This window comes from Patiria miniata, unplaced genomic scaffold (assembly GCF_015706575.1).
Source record: "Patiria miniata isolate m_02_andy unplaced genomic scaffold, ASM1570657v1 HiC_scaffold_5, whole genome shotgun sequence".
Classification (NCBI taxonomy): domain Eukaryota; kingdom Metazoa; phylum Echinodermata; class Asteroidea; order Valvatida; family Asterinidae; genus Patiria; species Patiria miniata.
In genome coordinates this window covers 1,982,234-2,003,536 of record NW_024037072.1, presented here as the reverse complement: position 1 = coordinate 2,003,536, position 21,303 = coordinate 1,982,234, and the positions used below count along the sequence as shown (strand labels likewise).

General features: G+C 38.8%; 1 protein-coding gene across 2 annotated transcripts in view; it reads left to right on the top strand.

Moving 5' to 3' along the window:
- The window catches only part of LOC119741549, a 29,118-nt gene that overhangs the window by 5,830 nt on the left and 1,985 nt on the right, over window positions 1-21,303 (top strand). Inside the window, exons 2-5 of one of the 2 annotated variants that reach the window (XM_038217344.1) lie at window positions 3,671-3,775; window positions 16,436-16,527; window positions 19,370-19,478; window positions 20,318-20,422. In XM_038217344.1, coding sequence (XP_038073272.1) covers window positions 3,671-3,775; window positions 16,436-16,527; window positions 19,370-19,478; window positions 20,318-20,422 — 411 coding nt within the window. The remainder of the gene's footprint in view (window positions 1-3,670; window positions 3,776-16,435; window positions 16,528-19,369; window positions 19,479-20,317; window positions 20,423-21,303) is intronic. The other variant, XM_038217345.1, reaches the window with a different exon arrangement.

Here is a 21,303-nt window from a genome sequence, read left to right as displayed (position 1 = left end):
AGTTAAAGACATAATCATGTTCAACGCCCTCCAGCTTACTGATGCTATAGTGCAATAAGTTAACAAATGTTTTGAAAACTTTAGCAAGTTGCTTGGAGGTTTCGAACACATGCATTTTATTACATATCAGGACAAAAAGTTACTTGCCAGGCAATTTAAAATTAAAAATCTGCCTGACCAGATATAAATTTGTTATATTTTTGAGTTTCACAAGCCCTACACAACTTTTCAAAATTTCTTGTCTTTTGTCTTCCACCACATGTAACGCTTGCCATCAATCATCACTGATTGATTGGCTGCACATGTAGACACAAAAGAATTTATTGGCCAAATCATATGCCAAAGTTTGACACACACCCACAGGAAAAAAAAAATTGCGTCAGGAACAAATCACAATAATTCATACCGTCCAGAATTTCATTGTTCCTGAACTGAACAACATGAAAACTCATAACATGTGCAACACATCCTTTAAAACTCTCTTTCCCCATTTCTTTCCCCTTCTGAAATGTCCACTGCTTGCAGACCATGAATGCATTCAGTAGCCAGCCAGAGGCTTTTGGGTAAATATATGCTGACTGGGTTGACAAAGGAAAATGTCCTTGGAAGTAAAATCCTGTAGTGACACTGGTGCAAAGTATGTGCTCTCGTGCTCTGGGAGGGTTCTGGGGAAACCTTGTACTGAGGCACCCAAACGGTTCCGGGATTAGTGAAATAACAGAAGGGTACCTGTACATGATGAATACATTAAAATATAAATCCCAGTGAGTTTTCAGGATGCCATTGTTGAACAGAGAAAAGTGAATATCCTCAACGAAAAATCTGCACACGCTTTTTGTGTACAAAGCTTTCAAGCTAATGAGTTTTTCAAAATGTCTGAAATATGGGTATTGGGAAACCTTTATTAAAGCCAGAGTCCATCATTTGCAGCTATCCCAAAAGTAACTGGCGTAATTATTGTTGAAAAACATACTTGGTTGAAAGATAGTAAGGGGACTAGACTCCCTGTGAAATTATTCTTTCTGGCCAGCTGTCATTTTGAAGAAATCAACGAAAGAAGGCCTTTCCAATGGTGCGTCTTAAGAAGCACCTTTGGAAATTTCTGTTAGTAGTTCATTTTTTTATGCGTTGACACGATGCACACGCACGCGCAGTTGCTATAATTCGTCGGATTGGTGCACAACATCGCGTAGAGCTCGGCTCAGTGAGAACATGTCTCAGACGCTGAATTCAGGCCCAATTCAAAACATGATTCAGCAACTTTTGGTTGGAAATCGAGATCCTAGAATGTTGTTTTTCTCGAAATATACAGCTGAAACTGAGCTGAAACTTCATCAGGTTAGTTGTTCAGCACCCTTCTTTAGATTTTGAGCACTTTTGTTGCTTCAAACGAACAAAATGCACAAATTACAAATGATGGACTATACCTTAATTGAACGGCTTGTGTTACCGGTACAACACTTCAAAATGTCTTGCACAAGTACATAGTTACATACATGTACAATGTACATGTAGAGGTAATAATAATAATAGTGGCATCTTATTAAGCGCAACAGGTCCATCACTCAGTGACGCTCATGGCGCTGTATACAAATTACAATGAGTAAATACAAACTACAAAATTTATACTAAATTAGTAAATGCTAGGTACATGTACATGTATACATACTGGTACCGTACCGGTACATCTTTAGACATGCATCAAACTGTGTACACGATGAAGAATAATTGTTTTGAAAATATTCAAACAAATATTCATACAAATACATTGCTAAAGTCGAGAGGTGGTACATACCGGTATGTACAGGCTGCACTGTAAAAGTTTGAACTCATTTAATGGGTTTTCAATTTCAGTTCAAATCTGACGAGAAATTAAAAAATGTAGTGGCTACCATAACCTTTAGTACAACATGTTCACATTTCAAAATGTAAATTGTAAATTATCTTCCTATTGGAAATGTTGAACTCTCTCTAAAACATCATAGGCAGTGTCCGAATTACTTAGCCCCGGCTTGGAATTACGCACGGTCTATGGTAGCGGCTGCAGCCACTTCCCATAGACTCGTGTGTAAGTTCAAGCCGTAGCCAAGTACATTGTAATTCGGACACGAACATCAGTGAAAACATACATGTTGTTTCATTAAGGACAAAGAAAACTGTTTGTGTTTGGAACATTCCTAAATCCAGACCTTGTCTCCACCATGTAGAAACTAAGGCAAATATGGTATGGTCTGGTATGTGCGCGCGTCGTGGTTGCCATGCGCGTCGGCAAAATTAAAAAGTTTTTTTTTCAATGTAAGATGATGTCTCAAAACCGCCAAACTCACTGGTTTGACTTAAATCCTGCTGCTGCCCAATTCTAACGTGTTTTTAGATGGGGTTACGATCGAGTATTTAAAGGGAATGTTCATCATTGGCTTTTGCTGTAATTTTCAGAAATGAACTATTTGGGGGTTAGTATAATAGATCAAATATTATTACACTGACATGTTTGAAGTTTTGTGTTCGAAAATGCTGGAAAAACCAAGAAAAACAAAAATATTCAAGTAGTCTGGTTCCCTGACTCCACTAAAGATGAAATGGATCAAACATACCGGAAAATTGTAAGGTAAGGGAACCAGTCTAGGTGGCCTGCACCCGTTCATGAGCATGGAACCAATAGCTAGCAAAACAAAATTTAGACTAAAAAAAAAAATGGTAAATTTGGTGCAGTTATTGAAAAATAGTTAGGTTTTTCCAACGGTGGTCGGCCGACCAGCGTTGGAAATGTAAATTTACCATTTTCTTGAAAATGGCTTCACACCAGGTGCCATAATTTTACAGGATGCTTAAGCATGTCATTTACCAATATCCTAGTAAGGTATTTTGTTACAACTTGGTAGTTTTATTTTTCGATGTTTGCAAATGTTGTATTTTCCCTTTAAGCTTTATGTGGCCTCTCTGCATAGGCGCCCATATATTTTGCACTAAATTTAGTCGGGCTACTCGGGCACCATTTGCACACGGTGTTGTAATTTTGTAATTGTGCATCTGGAAGCCAGACTGAGGGAGCGATGGTCATGCATCTGGAACCTTTAAACCCCTTTTAATTAGCGCGATATGTGCTGACTAATGACCAGCCTGGCAGCTCATGCAACATGTCATTGTCACTGTAGGTCAGACGTTACTGTTTTTCCTGATTTTTGTCTTGACTTTTTTATCAAAATTTCTAGAAGAATGTTCGTGTCGGTCGAGATCGTATAGAGTGCAGACTTCTCAAGCCTTATGGCCTGACTGAGGTCACCTCAAGCTCCACTCTTAAGGATATTTTTGAGAGTTTTAAGGGAATCGAAGTGTCATCTGTAACATCAGCCGACATTTGATGAAAAAAAAGTAGGGTAAAAAAAACAACAAAAAAAACGTTGCCGCACCACTTTTGGGGCAAGCTCCATACCAGAAACCAGATACTTTTTTGGGGCCTAATGGCACATTCTTTTGACTGTAATTTTTGCTTCAGGTGCATACCTATGTTCCCCAATACCTATGTTCCCCAACCCTAATCCTAACCCTAACCCTAAGGATTTTGGGGAACATAGGTATTGGGGAACATAGGTATTGGAGAACATCGGGTAGACCCCTGAGTTGCTTCATAGCAATGATTTCTGTTGTTTTGTTTCCCTCTTATATCCAGGATGAAGATACTACTAACGCTACAGCCAACGTCAAAGCCAACACAGACTACAATGAGGAAATTACAAAGAAAGACGATCACAATGGAACAACTAATTCCTATGAGGTATGATTGGAGTCAAAACATCACTTTTAAGTTGGGCTCATTTAGAGTCACTGATTTAAATTGTTGCTTTTAAAGAGTCTTTTTAATTTGTTCAAATTCGTCAAGATCAAAGTCAAATGTAGAGCTTTTGTCTATAATTTAAAAGACATTTTCGGACGAAATTGTGATTTTTTTAAAAATTATTTTGGGCCATGTTCACTTTTCGTCCACTGCATGTCACACATAGTTGAACAGGAAACAGGTTGTTTTGGTAAAAAGATTTTGCGGTTGAAAAAGATTTTGCGGTTGAAAAAGATTTTGCGGTTGAAAAAGATTTGAGTTGTCAACTCATACGGAAAATGGCCAACTTCAAAGCGGAAAATCCTTTGAATCAGTGCTCAGCCGTTCATGATTCATAAATGTTTAAACAGGTTTTCAACTCGGCAAAACAATTACCGGTACTGGACATTTTAACAGTTTCCAGTAGAAAAAAAAAAATTTGTATCCGCGATGTACCGGTTTTCGAGGGTGTAAGGATTTATTTCAAGCAGGAGAAAAACACCGACATAGCCTTGGGTTTCCAAATTTTTTGGGCTGGCCTTGGAACACCTACCGCACACGCAACAAATTGTGTGGTATGAATCTAGGTGTGTGTGTCAAACCTCGAAAACTTGATGCCAGGAAAACAGGTCCACAAACAATACTTGAGGGGAAATTTACTGACTACACTGATGATGTTGACCTGTATGTGACCGTGGTTGCTAAACATTGCAGAGAAATAAAACTTGGACCTGGAAAGTTGATTGAAATAAATTCTGTGCATGATATATCAATTACTGGTACATGCATACATGTACATGTACATACACAACTGCATGTATGTTCTTGTATAACGTTCGTGATGGAGAGCAGCAAAGCCGAATTATCATGGTGATTTATTAAAGCTGATCATCTACAGAATGTTTTTACAATGTGTTCAGAATTGTCAGGAGTGGGAAGGTGATATTCAACTGGTCGTGACATTTGGAGATTTGCTGCAGGCTCGAAAGTCTAGCCTCACATGCAGATGTATGGCTTTCATTGTGCATTCGTGGTCACTTGATCTGTACGGTGCACATGATCTATGATTGGACGTTATGATTTTCTTAGAACTTGAATCGCTCAATCAAGAAATTGTATTAATTTGACAGATTGGATCGTGCAAAAACTGCACAGGGATGTAAACTTCCAGACTCATAGCATCCTGCTGTAAGGTCCTGTTTTACAAACCGGAAAACTTTGCAAGGTCCGCAAAAGGGAACATTGCTTTCCCACATTTGCCAAAAGCAAGGACATGTTCAATGTACTTTATTCTTCATGGACACAGCTTTTTACAAGTACATGTGCTGGGGGAGTTTGGGTCAAGGTATACAGTACTTCTAGATTTTTTTTAGAATTTTGGGTCGATCAGGAAGGATTCTGTGTGGCAAAAGTTCTCGGGAGTCAGGAGTAAGGGTTAAACCCTCCTGCTGTCTGAACAGTCACAGACAGTCAAAAAATCAATCCTCTTCCCTGCCATGCCTTTAACACAGGCTAGTCACCAACAGTCAGTTCATATTTTAAACAAGCACTGCGACTGATCAAATTCAGGCAAGTGGTAGGCACAGCTGTCTTATCAATCATCTACAGTCAAAGCATAGCTGTATCAAGTTATATAAACAGTCACATCCAGCCAATCCTGCTTCATGTAGGCTGGGAGCTCGTAACTGTTAAAAACAGTCACTTGATTGATTTTGACTAAAAGGACAACTTTGCACAGAATGTATTGAGGGTTAATTAATGCAATAGAATGGTTTAATCACTTGCTAGTTTTCTGGCAATATGGGCTAAATGTTATTCACTTTTGAATGAGACACCGAAAGAAAAAATCCACGAATGTTTTGTTGTTTTTATTTCCTCATAAAAATTTTAATTATTAGCTGCCAGACAATGATTCGGTTCTTGCAGGTTGGGTTCATTTGTGCACAAAATTAAAGCCTTTTGCAAATGCCCAAAATTGGGAGGAAAAAAATTGTTTTCTTTTCGTTGAAACAAAACATACAAAATTGAAAACTTTGTTAGGAGAACAAAAATCTATTTTGCGAAGAGCACGGGTCACACATCTTTAAGAATCTGCAGTGTAGAATCTAAACCGCAGTCCCCTCTCGATTTTAATTTGTAAAATTACCTCAGTCCTTGAACAGTTTGCAGTCAGCTCTATAATTAAACATGAAAAGTGTGTATGAATTCCTGATTTGAATATTGGTTCCATTGATGTACCATTCAGAAACCCCACAAAGTTTGTTCTGGGCAGTTGCCCTGCACACGCCGGGCCGACACAGGAATGAGTAATTTCCATCAACCAGTCGGCAATTTTTTGTTGAAAGCCCAACCGACTAAACTAATTTCCGTTCAATCACCCTCCTCCTTGATATTCAAGATGTTGTCCTTGTGCAGCACAGAGAGGGTTCCCTGCTAACAATGTAAGAGTGTCGCAGTTTCAGAGGCATCCCTAGATCTGTAGACCCGTGCTCTAGTTTATTAATGCCACATTGGCCCAAATGGAACATGTCATACCATAGAACATCCCCGTGACGTCATAACTGTCATGCGATGTTCATCATCTGTTAGATCGGGGCTCATGTGTCAAGATGTCTTGAAAGCCCTGGGGGGGGGGGGGGGGGGCTTGGGCTTGTTGGTTGAAACTTGGTCTGATGTACAGAAGCAGCTCCACACGCACTTAGTTGAGTGCATCACTGAATTGTCATTGCTTTCTTCATTTTTCTAAGTAAACTCTAAATGAAAACTACATGTAGAGCTGTATCGTCACCGACACAACGAAGTAACACTCCACGTGTTAAAGCAAATTGTTTTTGATTTTCAGTTTTTTACATTTTTAAATTTTTTTTATCAAGGCCTACCATTGCACGAAGTTTCAAAGCTTCAAGAGCTTTACTTAACTAATTACGCTAATGTGGCAACTTTTGCGCAAAAGTGACAATTTTTGTTTTCACGAAGTAACACTCAAGTTCCATTTACCATTCCAATGCATGGCGCGCACTCTGCTCAAATGTGAGCAAAAACGTTTTCACGAAGTAACACTCTCCTTGTATGAGCGCGCGAGCGCTGACCTGAAGTTGCACTTTCCTTGTGTTGTATACATTGAAGAGTGTTACTTCGTGAAAATGAAAATTTACAGTTTCACAGCTTTTTCGGTTTCACGAACTAACACTCACCATTTTTTCCTCTTATTTCTTGTTGATTTAATAACACAAACAGGTGAAAAAAACAGCAGATTTAATAAATTCAATTCATCAAGTGTCCACAACAAGAAACCCAACTGAAAATACTCTGCCGTTTTGACACAAAGTGTCGTTTTAGAAGGCGTTCAACTTTAGATGCCGTTTTCTCCGAATGCTAGTTTTTACTGGTATGTACATGGGTGTTACTTCGTGGTGTTGCTGACACAGTATGTCTGTTTGAAAACAGAACACAGGGCTTTTTCGCATTTTACAAATGTGTATGTTTCGTTGGTCCTTTTGCAGTCACTCTTTAGAGTGCTTCATGCAGTTACAGCTTGTTCAAAATGCTTAGAATAATTCCTCAAATATAATTTTATCACATGACGCCACATGCCCTGCAATGACAACATCTTGATAACACTTGTCAATTGACATTTTTGCATTGTGGTCTTGGTTTGTACCAAGTTTGAAGTCAATCCGATGTAAGAAAGTGTTAAATTTTGGGAGCGAAATAAAATTGTAAATATTAAAAAAATCATAAAAAATCAAACGATGACGTCAGCGTGACATCACTAAGGACTTTGCATACTACCGGTAGTACCATTATCTACGGTACCTGCCCTCCAAGTTTCATGACGATTGGACCTTCCCTTATCTCTATTTTAAAAAATCGCATTTTTTGATGAAGTCATTATGACATTACACATTTTGCAAAATTTTGTGCATATACCTATTAACTAACAAACCAAATACAAAAAGAATTTTTAATTTTGCAAGTTGCGTTCGTGAGATATGGCTTAAAGGTTCCAAAATTCAAAAATTCATATAAAATTGCACGATGACCTCATCATGACATCACCTCAATTTTTACCTACGGTATAACACATCCCGGTCTACCCGCATACTGAGTTTCAACCCAATCGGACTTACAGTTCTGTAGATATAGCACTTCAAAATATGCACGTTTGTGATGACGTCACGTGACCCATGATGATAATCATGATGTCACTCTTCGGGACACAACTTTGCCATAAGGACAATGCATGCTTAATTTGATTGATGTACGACAAAGTTGAATGCCAAAAGTGGCGGGTACTAAAATCATGTACAAAGTCTATAGGTTTTTGCATGGAACAAAAAGAAGACCCCCCCCCCAAAAAAAAATCAGAACAAAAACAAAGGCTTTTTCGCAAATTTGCGAAAAAGCCAACAATCATTGAGCTACATGTAGGGCTGTCCCACATATATATACCAAATATTCGAAAATATTTGTTCATCAATCGAACATTCAAATAGCTTTTTGCCAGTTTGAATATTCAAAAAGAAAAAACTATGCACGTGCACACACGACTGTGATGTTGTTTTAATCATATAGTTGTGTTTTGTATTGTTAGATGCCACTTTTTTGTTGACGGTAATGAAATACTAAATTATTTGAAAATGGACAGCCCTACATTGAGCTCAGAAAGTTTTGGTAGTACCAACACACCCCCCCAAAAAAAAAGAAAAATAAGGAAATCATTAGGGAGAACCTGAAAACCCCCCCCCCCCTTTTGTACCAGTATGCCCCAGTTTCAAGGTAAACAAGCTGGTTGGCAATGATGTTTAGAGCCAGCAAAGATTAAATACTACATACCAGTACATTTAAACTGGGTCAGGTACTCAGACATGTATCTGTTCATTTCCACACTAGTTAATGGGCCAATTAAATAAGTTTATGGATGTTGCGTATAAAGGGTAATAGATGAGCTAATATTTTCTTCAGTTTTTTCCTATACCTTGCTATTAAAGTTGAAAGTGACTAGGACAAGACAAGACAAAAGATGATACCTTGTTTTGTTTGAGAAAAAACAGGCATCTTTTCTGTGTGATACGTATGTAAGGTGGACAGACACACTGCTAGGAAAAGGGTGCTTAGGACAAATTCAGTTTCTAATAGGCACTTCCAGTGACATTATTAAGCCATTTTACATTGTTATCAAGCGAAAACAGTTTTCACACTGGCTTCAAATTAATTAATGATGTGATTAGAGTTACGTACGAACAGGGACAGACATTTTGTGACAAATGTCCAGTCTGCTCGTACATACATATCCTGATTATAAAATATCAAGTAATTCTTTACACTGACTCTGAGTTTTCTAGGTTTTGACTGATAAGCATTCCCCCAGGGTACATCTTAAATAAGTCAACATTAGGGAATCATTAAACTTTATGCTTACTTTGTGACTTTATCTAAAATGTCTGTCCTTGGTTAAGTACGTAACGCTTTTAAAAACAATATCCAGTATATCTTCTAAAATACAAAACTAGTTATCATTTGCAGGTGAGGACATTTGTTCGAAGCTTGCAATGTTTACAGCAAAAATTGAGAGACCAAGATCATAGTTTTATCATCAAAACTTGAAGGTCTTCTCAAATGTCACACTTTTGGGCCCATTAGTGTGGAATTGCCCATCTTGCTTCTAAGAGGTTTCAAGAGACCTATATCGTGTTTTAATCGTGAATTATGTGCTCATTTTATTGATGGTTAAATGCCAGTAATGTTTTGTCTATTTGTTGCTTTTGATCTAAATTCTGTTTTGGATATTGGATGAGCGGGGAGGTTTGGCTGAGTCGGGATTCGGGCCCGGGACCTCTGTATTGCTGTTCCAGCGCTGGAACGGTAGTCCAGGGGTCTCGGGTTCGGGTCCTGGTTCGGTCAGATTTCTTTGCTCAACTAATATTCATTTCAAATTATACCAGTCAGTTTTCTTTCCTTCATGAATCATTTAATTTTGTTTCGTATAGAGTTCTCTTATTAACTTTTGGTTTGTTTGTTTGTTTGTTTGTTGGGGTGTTGGGCTGTTTGTCGTTTGTTTGTTTTTTGTTAATATGTTTTGTGTGTGTGTGTGTGTGTGTGTGTTACGTTTGTACATGTATTAGACTGTTCGTATAATTGTAACCTTGCTTGTCTGTTTGCATGTGTACAGTATCTGTTATGTTTTTTCTGTATGGTTTTATCTGATTGTTCTTGTCTTTGTTAAGATGCTTTTTTCAACTCGTTTGTATGTTTCATTGCTTACTTGTTTATCACTTATTGTGTTTCTTACTGAATTATTTTATTTATGCTACTTTTTTATTTTCATTTAAATTCATTTACATATTTAGCAGATATTTATTTACCCATTTTTTTTTTATTCATATATTTCACCCTCCATTATTATAGCATTTTTAATTTCCAGATTTATTTTGAACTTCTCATATTACTTGTATTTAATAGTTATATTTTAAAGTTATTTCATGTTACCAACCTAGGATTGGATGAACAGGCTTTTGAGTCACAGTGTTTTCACTTTTGTTCATCCTGGCCATCTTAGATTGGATTGCCTTTACTCTGCTTGTTGAACTCCCTCCCACTTCCACTCTTCCCCAATCCGCTCCCCTTCTATACATTCCTCATCCCCACCCCCATTTCTTCCCCATCTCATTCTTACCTACTGTACCTATACACATCTATTCTTTTTGATTGGTATTTGTTACACAATTTATCTTTCATCTTGACTGTCCTTGATGTATGACATTTCTTACATTGTATGTACATGTACATGTTTGTATTTTGAATGTTTTGGCCGAATAAATAATAATAATAATAATAATAATATATGATGCGATGCGATGCGATGCGATATACAGAATGCAGCTGGCTTTAAAATTTTGAAAAATTGTTTAGCTTTTTATGAACCAGAGTCTCCTTGTTCACATGAAATCAGAACTTATACATTACGTAAGTAGACCACCTTCGAAATGCTGCAAACATTTCGAATGGTTTTGGTTAGCCAATTGTGTGAAAGGTTCCTACTATCCCCACCATGCCTGCAGCGTATGCATTAACGATGATGTGTTAATGTTGCCCATCTTCTACATCCACATATAGGGATGGTGTTTTTTTCTAGCTGATTGAATCTCGGCTATAAATGACACCAAACAGCTGTCCTGTTCCATGGCAACGTCACCTGTCCGTTAAAAAGAGCAATCCAGGCAGGTCATTTCACAGCGTCATTGGAGCACAACTCCCTGAGCAGAAAGAGTTCAAAAATAGGTTATCAGATATTGGGATCGCTGCACTTTGACTTCCATCTGAGTACAGCAAATAACAAGTATGCATTAAATATGTACAGTATATTAAAAGCTTTGGTTTTATTACTGTATTGGGGCAGGAGGAAACCAGGTAAAGTATTCTGGAGAATAAGGATGCCTGGTCCTTATGGGCCTATCTACATGGGCCATAATGGCAGCCGTGCTAAAGCCAGGGTAATATTGAAGCGCCCTGCAACCTATTATTATTATTTATTACAAACTCTGACTCTCCAGACTAAGGCCAAAAAAATATATAGTCGGTCTCTGGTCAGCGCGCCCGTCGGTTTTAATCATGCGCATCAATCTTCTTCTTTTTCCAAAATGTTCCGCGGTAGCTCCAACAGCGCCCTCTATTGCCGCACCTCCTCAAATTGTTTTTACCATAGAGCACCAAGAAATGGGAAATTGCACCAAGGCAAATGATCAAGGGCACCAATGTACATGAAGACACCAAAAAAAGCAAAATAGTACCCCACCTTGTCTGTACAATCCAAGCTTGGAAAAAAAAACACCGCGTCGCCGCCTCAATTCCGGAACTTTGGTCTGACCAGAGACCGAGAAATTTTTTTGTTTGCCTAATATGAAACAGGTTGGGTGGGGGGGGGGGGGGGGGGGCCAACAACTACTTTCCAATAGGCTATCCAGCCTGATATCAAAAAATGGGGGAGGGGCGCTGTTCAAAGCAGATAATCTTGAACACAATCGGACAATGGGTGGTGCTACTCGTAAGGCATTGATGTATGCTACTCATAAGGCATTGATGTATGCGGTCATGCAGTCCCATGATTTTACCAACAGGGCAACGGTTTGGCCGGCATGCCGATTGAGAGAAATTATTGAATGGGGTGTCACTTAACATGTTTGTACATTGACTCTATGTTTGCACAGTGTTCAGTATGTTGATATTTAGTCTGCGGCACATGGAATGTCCGGCACTACATATTGTTCTGCCTGCAGGATATGGTCAGAGATGACCACCACAATTCTATGGCCAAGTACACCGGTACATGGTTCATTACTTCAAATTTCACAAATCACTGCCTCTGACATGCATCAGTCAAATCCAGTCATACATGTAGTGTGCAGTGACGTGGTCCATTAAGCCTTTTGCACGAGGGATAAATGGTGCAGCAAGCAACGTATGCCTTTACCTCCCCCTCCCTCCCCACCCCCACCCCACATCATAACAGACAATTGTTTTTTGTTACAGTATGCATACCATGGCATTATTTTTTAACAAAGATGTCTGGTTTACACGGTTCGCCGCTTTGCTGAAATAGGATAACCTATCAATACATGTACCGGTAAGTGAGAGAGAGCCCTTTTGCCCCCGGCACCCCCCCCCCCCCAGTAACCTCTCTGGGTCCGCCCTTAAAGTTGCCTAGTTAGGCCTATGCAAAGGGACCATCTTTGTTGCTTTTGATGGCCAGTTCAGTGACCATTTTATTGAGGTGAGGAGCACTATTATTGTTTTAAATGCCAGTTTTCCATCTTGAGAGGGGCACAGTTTAAATGTTGCGAGCGGGGCACAAATTGTGCTTTCGAGGGCCAGTTTTCCATCTTGATAAGTTATCGCGAGAGGAGCACTATTGTTTTTGATGGCCAATTTTTCATCTCGAGAGGGGCACAATAGTATTGCGAGAGGGGTACCGGTATTTCAGCTTTTGTGGAGAGTTTACCATCTTGAGAATGTTCACAATCTTGTTAATGCGAGAGGGGTATAATTTGTGTTTTTGAAGGGCACGTTTGCATTACAAGAGAGGAGAGAATTTTTAAGCGTGATCATAATGCTTTCATGACTGTCGAAGAGGCACTTAATGACCGTGAGCAGGCAATTTTGTTGGCCTGGGAAAATCTGGGGGCAAGGTCCCCCCCCCCCCTTCCGCTGCCCCTGGTCATGGTACCGTACATTGCCTGAGGCGTGCAATGTAAAAAAAAAAAATAAGGGTGATGTTTTTTGTCAGGTCACTTTGCACCTTTAATTCCCGACCACTCTGTCATCGGTAATCCTGCAATGACCACTGCATACCTAGCATTGCTGTACGTAGTACCAACTGATATTGAAACTTGGCGTCTAGTGTGTACATGTACATGTACTGTACATGTATACATGTACGTGCATGTGCATGTGCACTGTAGGACTCTACACTGCCTGCATGTGTGTACTGGTACGTGTAACACTCCATGAGCACAGTTCGCTTGGTGCAGTAAAGCCAAGTTTCCCATATTAGGAGCTGTCCCTGAATCGATTTTGCTCTGCAAAATGAAGGGATCCCTCCATTAGCTATTGCCGCCAGGTCATGACCCCAACCCCCTTCTTTATATCAAATGTGTCACCAGAGGTCAACTGGGGTCAGGTGAAGGTCAAGCAGTTAGACAGGTTTAAGTGTAGATTAGCCATGAAGACCTGGTAATATTGGCTTGTAATTTGACTGGCTGTAAGTGATAGCTTGGGTGTCTGATCTTGAGATGGCCTCGGGGCCTTTTCTTTTAATGTCAGCCAGGGGCCTGGCCAAAGTCAATAAATAAATGTCTCTTCATCAACTACCAGAGGATAGTCACAGTAGTACGTGCTGGGTGATCCTGTTGGAAGTCCTGAAAAATGACAGAATATGCCCTACAACATTGACACAACAAACAGGGATGTTAGAGGGCCTGCATGGTGCTGTAAATCATGCCCACCCACATTGCATGTTTGCTGACACTTATGTTCCTAATAAATGGCTTGAAAAAAAAGGACTAATGGCATTAGACAAGTTGGAGAACTTTTAAATACAAATACATGTACCGGTATGTAGAGTTACCGGTAGTCATGATTATAAAAAAAAAATTGGAGTTAAATGTTTATTTTCATTAATTTTTATGACAATTCCAAAACCTGTCCAGTACCTGGGTTTTTAAAAATAGTTTGTCTACCGGTAGGAGAAGGAAATCTTGCCCCGTTCCACCAATTTCTTTTTCCAGTTGCGTCCTATAGAATACATGTACCGGTACTCTTCTTTACAACAACTCATACCAAAGTGAAATTGTCCATTGATATTGATAATGGGGAGTTGCACTTTTCGTTAAGAAAAGTTGGATATATTTTCTTCAGTGCACGGGGAACTCAAAAGGTACATGTCTGCAAGATCTTAGAACCATCCATGATTCCACTGACAGTTTGCGTCAAGTCTAACCAGTACCCAGACATGCAGCCGCCTGCTCCTTGGTAGGCACACACATGTAAATGATATTGATTAAACCTTAACTCTTTCATTGTGGCACCGAGGAGAATGGCAGAGGTCAATCAGGGTCAACCAGCGAGCATTGTACAATCATGAGTCAAGTGCCTTAAAGAGATCTGGCCTCCGCTTCAGATTTTTCGTGGAACTAGAATTTGAAGGAAAAAAACCTTCACCAATTCACCAGTTGCTTGATAAATTGATATTCTTTGCACCTATTTTTTGTCAGTTTTTGTTGTTGAATACATTCGGTACAACATTACCATCTGACTGAGTGAGTCACTGAATAACTGATTGTCTGAGTCGCTGGGTTTAAATTATTTCCTTAACTGAGACTTTTGGGTCAAGCTTGAGTAGGCAAGCCAAGTCTTGTTGAGTACTTTTTGCCATGAGTTTTTGAGTATTTTACCATGCCATGCCATGCCATGATGAATAAGACTACATTGAGCATGCAAAACTTCATGATAATACCAACTGCATCACTACAAAATCTGAAGATAGTTGGCTACAAACTGAGTTTGCACTCAACCAACTTTAATACTCATGAAGATGTATTGATTAACTTTTCCTGGGATAACCTTTCCTTGACCAGGTACATGTACATGTAATTACGGTTGTAAATGCCAGGTCAGTCGGTCTTAGCTGAGACTACATGTACATGAAATTAACATTGCAAGTATAGTTGAGCATCTGGTTGTGTTGTCTTGAATGTTCGTATACATGTAGGTACCGTTCACCATGTTAGGTACATCTGTAATGTAGAGAACGTGTGCGTGTGGGGGGGGGGGGGGGGGGCAAAAGAGAAAATGTGGGCCGGGGCAAAATGAATGCAACAGTTGATTTTTCAATACACATTTCTCCTGACTGCATGTGTCAAACGTCAAACTGTTCATATGCTTAATTCAAGCGTGATTCTTGAACTTTGAGACTGAAGGATGGTGTTAGACTTTTATTGCACCATAACTAAACTTCATACATGTACCGGTATGGGCCCATAGCGACAGTAACACATGAATATAATTATTTCTAAACTGATTGAAAGCCATTTTTTTAACCAAAGGAACTTGTCAAGTCGTATTAATGCCAGAAGAATTAACGTCAGTAAGAGTTAACGTCAGTCTATTTGACCATCTGGCCATTGACCTTAGAACTGCAACTTTATTACACAAACACACAACAAATCAATGTCCACTAGCCTTCATAATATAATAATAGATGTTTATCAAACATCAGCATTCAAATCCTTCCTGGAATTTGAAATTCATTTGAAGTGCCCTCTGGGCTCTTCTTTATTTGTGTAAAAAAAAATAATTGGTCTGGCTGCTTACTGTGATAACTTATCATTGGCTTTCAAGGATGTGTGTTTTTTTCTGCGGACCTGAGCGGTCATTTGCAAACTGGAGCTGACAGGCTGCCCTTTGGCTGTCTGGTGGTTTCACCAACCCAACTCTTAGGACTTCCCTACATTTTTGCAATGGAAAGCCTTGCAACGGCTTTCTGAAGCATGTACTTTTTCCTTCATATGAAGTGTTTATTTCCAACACGCAATGTATACATTTGAAAAAAGTGAAAAATTGTACAGTGTTGAAAACTTATAGAATATATACACAGTATACCACATTTCTAAATACATTTTTTCACCAATATTATATTCATTAACCCTAACTCCCTAGGCATTTTTGCTAGGATGTAGCCTCAATCCTGCAAATTCCTCCATTTTTTCTTGAATATGGTCCATGGAGGGGTGACCACTGCCTGAATCCTGCAAAATCCTGCGGCAGTGACTGTCAATTCCGTATGTTGAGGCTTGGCCAGTGACATTCTGGAGCAGTACGAAGGATTTCAAGCATAATCCAGACCTATATTTATGCATGGCTGAGCAAAAACAACACAAGGTCCGGCCCCAAGGCCTTGACAAAGTGGATTCTACGAAATCAGTAACGCACTTTTGCCATGTAACCTCAATCCTCCAAATTCCTCCACTTTGGCAAAGAGGATTTTGAATGATTCAGGGCGGTTAGGGTTAACACTGTACCTCTTGCAAGAATTCACCATTCTCTTTTTGAACTTTATGTTTGCAGACCCCCACTCACAGGCGGCAAGCCACGCCCATCAGGGATGATGAATCAGCCAATGGCGGTAGTAGCGAAGTCTCCAGGATACGCTCACGAAGGTTGGCTTCAAGTCATGTCCTGGGCCGTGTCCCAATTATTGGCTACGGCTCACAGCTACACACAATATGGGAAGTGGAGTTAGCCACTTCCATAGGAACATGTGTAATATCAAGCCGTAGCCAAGTAATTAGGACACAGCCTTAAAATTAGCACTCACACAAATGCAGTTTGTAAACAGAATCATAATACATGCCAAACATTTCTTCATTATAATATTCATTTCAAACAGTTTTTGAATTTGCATGATTTTCACTTTAAAACTAAACATGTACCGGTATGATAAAAATACATACTTATGTGTAAAATAAAAACAACAAACCCCAATTCCCATTGATTTTCGTCCTATTTCTGCTTTATTTTCAATGAAAATATCCAGCTTTATATTCATCCAAAATATCCTTGAATTCACAACATTTGACGTTAAACTAATTTTTACAAGATCACTAATCCCCCTTTCCAAGTTATTCGGCTCCTTTGTAAGCAACAAAGCAGGGGTGTGAAATCTCAGCTTTAAAGCTGATTTCAGCTTTTTTTTTATTGGATTTCAGCTTGTTTCCCTCACTGGCTGTGTACAAAAGTATAGGATATTTCCAACGTTCAGCTTTTCTACACCTTTTTCAGCTGTTTTTCAGCTATTTTTATCAGTGGTTGCTCACACCCCTGACAAAGTGCCCTGTACGGTTTCTGCACAGACCTCGTAGTTCTATTAGCTGATGATATAATCTACAGCAGGCAAAATAAAGCTCTTAAGTTATTTTCAGAATGTTCAAGTGTTATGGCTTTAAAAGTGAACGCCCATCAGTGTGCGGCACTAAACATTTCATTTTGTCAGCTTTTTTCCCTGTGTCAATCAAATGTGTGCCTCTTTAAAAATGTATGTACATGTACGGTACATGTACTGTTGTTGTACAATGTACATCCGGGCTTGAGTAGTTCTACTTGAGGCCCTATACAGTCCGTACAGATAAAATAGTTTTATGTCATAAATCAAAAACTGACATGTACTTGTGTAATCAAAGGTTTTATCATTTGGCACAGTAAAAGAGGGAAGGGAAATGGAGGTATCGGTAGGGGTTCATTTGTCTAGATTAGATGATCTTTTAAATCTCAGTCCAACCTAATCAAATAAGCTTTTAGCAGTTAAACCCATTAGGATTACACTGTACTATACTGTTTAATTTTTGATGAAGCCATTAAAGCATAGAGGGCTGGGGCAGTTTGGGGCAGTATAAGGAGTATAAGAAAGGGCGCTTTCAGGCAGTACAGAGGCTAATGGTTTAAAGGTATTGTAACTTTCTGTTTATCAACATGAAATAGACCATTATCATGTAGCGGCCATCTTGAATTTTTCCCATTCAAATCAATGTAATCAAAGCGAGGCTGGAAGGAAAAATAGTCTGGTGCCTTTTTGCACAAAAAACATTATCATTTAGTACTATTATTGGATTCAGGGAACATGACTGAAATGGTGGCAGCATAATAAGGGTCTACAGAAAGGGAAATTGTGCAATAATGTAGACTGTACATATACCGGTACAGTTGTATATGTACCGTAACTTAGTTTATGTATTATATGTGGAGCCACTTTTTGAGAGTGTTGATAATTTATCGTGCAAATTTTCAAACACTTGTGTATTGTATTGTATACATGTACATTTCACATTCACTAAAGGCCACATCTACATGTTAGTCTACCACTGACCCTCAAACTGTGACATTTTCAGGCATTCCAAAGGTAATAATACTAAAAAAACTAAAACTTTTTTTTTAATTTTGAGAAGACAAATATCAGCAAACATTCAAGTCCTTCTGTATGATTGTCAGTTCTTGATAATCTCGCTGTTTCAATATTTGCTTAGGATGTAGACATTGAATTGGACTCTGCTGTTTACATAAACCCAGCCAGTGGTTCATACACTGTGGACTGTCGCTGTCTTTGTATTGGAACAGCTACATTGTACAATGCAGCCCGATTTCAACAGGTTTATTTCTCTACATACTGGTACTGTAGCTGTCAAAATGACAATCAGAATTTTTTTTGAAGTCAACTGTCACCAAAACTTTATTTCTCAAATTCTTATGTTTTTTTTCATGCAAATATTTTTTGAATGCCCAAAATATGCATACATATATATTAAAACTTTGATTAACTAGTTTCTCCTCAAACTGATGTGAATAATTGAAGTGATACTGACATTACATGCAACACTTAATAGTAGAAAACACTTTTTCATAGTCTGCCTTTGTGTTTGCAGACTTGACAAAGATTTTCTTAAAACAAGTTGACTTTGAGTCTTGAAATTGCAAAGGCTGGAATCGAGCAATTTTCCTCAGTGTATTTTAGCAGTCACCAAATCTCTTTATTCATGTACGTACAGGAGGTGCATGTACATGGATTTCCAATCCAAATGTTACCCTCGCATCATGACATAATTAGAAGTGATCCCCACCATAGGGTTTCAAAGCCTCTGACTAGAACCCCTTGAAAGAGTTGGCCTACTGTAGGGCCAGAGAGCTCGGCAGGTAAAGCTTAAGTACATTTCCCAAGGTTGAAGGTTTGACTCCTGCTTAATGTTGGTAAACCTAAAATTGATCCACAGTGCACAAATTAAATTCACTTGTCTTGAAGTGGTGGGGGGGGGGGGAAAGGGGGTGGGGGGAGGAGGGGAAAAGAAGTGAAGGATAACCATGCATCTCTGCACATGGCCGCTTGCATGTGGTGTGCAAAATATGGTAAAATATGGTAAAGCACCCCATGATATTGATATTATATGATTAGACCAAGCAGCTTTGGGAAGCAAAGCAGTCTTATTTATCGGCATCTTCTTTTGTTTCACTCAGGAGACATGCCAGGGAGAGAGAGGAAGGAAGCAGCACAAACAGCCCCTCATCCCCAAGGTCAATACTACGGAGAGAGGTGGATGGTAGGTCAGCAGAGGAATGGAAGAGGGTAAGATGAAGGAAAGAAAAGGTTGACATGCATCCCCAAAAAGGGCAGCCCCCCCCCCAACACAAAATAAACATGTTATTCTTCTTCAGCTCTCTGCCCCTGCTGCCCCACAGATGAGCTTTTCAAACCGATCTGTTCGAAACCTAGTTGCATACTATTACTTGATTTTGAGTTGATAGTATCAAGCATCCTGCGAAGTTGTTGCGCCTGGTATTCAGTCATGTTCAAGAAAAGAGTTTTGTATCAGTATTAATGATGGTTTGGACTGAACCATCGCTGTTAAAAAAAATATAAAAAATGGAAGAGAGTCAGGGTGAATGAAGTTGTGTAAAGTTTTGTATTTGAGGAGTTATCTTGGATGTTAATATAATAATGATTCATGCAGAGAAAATTCTATTCTATTCCTTGTACAGTCACTCATAAACAGCATCAAAACAAAGTCTTTGTTAGAAAACATACATTCTATTTTTTACATTTTTTTATTCACATTATTTCCGCTTTCAATCATTTGTGTAATTATAGTGAACGATAAATATTTCAAACTATTAAAACAGTAATTCCAGCTCATCAGGACTGCATTTGTGCTCAGAAGTAAAAATATTGAACTAGCAAATGAATGGGTGTGAATATGGATTTGTTTTTTGTAAGAATTAATGAATTTCCAACCTTATGTACAGTACATTGTGTATGTTTGTACATGTATGTATTGCATTTGGACTTTGTTCAGTAGTCTTCCCTCAGTTCACTAACCGTTTTCCGTCATATTGTCTCCCCTTCCCTCTCTTGCATGTATTGCATGGTGTGTGAACCACCCTGCTGTATGCTGTGTGAATAAACAGATGTACGAGCGTGAACATCGGGAGAATCGACGGCTGACCCGGAGACTACATGAGTCTGAAGAGAGAATAGCCCGCTTGGAAGACGAAATCCAAATACTGACAGAAGTACATACTAATGTTGCCTGAGTATTTTTTTTTTACACTTAGTCTTTATTCCAGAGTGATTATTTTGGTGTTATGTTTTTGTGTCCTTGATGAGTTTGAATGTTAGATGCTCGAACTAAAATGTGAGTTTTGTCATCTTCTTTTTGCATTTTTTTTTCCAAAATGTATTATCAGTTTTTTTTGGTTAATACAAGCCTTTGTGCAGCCCCCTGACAACTTTGAATGGCAAATGTTTTTAACAAGTTTATACATTCTGTTGCTACTTGTTTTTTTTCCCTGCAGTTTTGTGTCCCCTGTGAAATGGCTTATATTTCAAGCATCGAAGTTAGGATCTTTCAAATAAGGGGATGTATGGGGAAAAATAGCCTTGAAGTAAGAGATGTAACAAGTTTCATACTTCGGCTTGTGCATGTTTCTGATTCCAACACTTTTACAGATTATCAGTCTCTGCACATAATAGGTAAAGAAAAAATATTTTTGGAGGACCAAGAACGGTGCAGATTTTAATAAGTGCCATTTTCATTCAAAAAAAGCAATTGCCTTGCATAATTTCAATGAATGGGAGGTTTGCTGTAGCACCATGTGAATGATGTCTCTTCGTGAGTTGTGTGTTTCTGAGAAGAACCAGTTGGTTAACTTGACGTTTCGAACAGTATGCTCTGCTTGTCATCACAAGAGGAGCAGAGCATACTGATCGAAACGTCGAGTTGAACCAACTGGTTCTTCTCAGAACCACCCAACTCACTAAGAGATATCATTCACATAGTGTTACCGCAAACCTCCCATTCATTAATCATGTCCACCATGCAAACCCTTAAGTTTTACTTGCATAAGTTGTTAACCAAGAAAAAAAACATCTATAATACAAATTGTTTTCACAT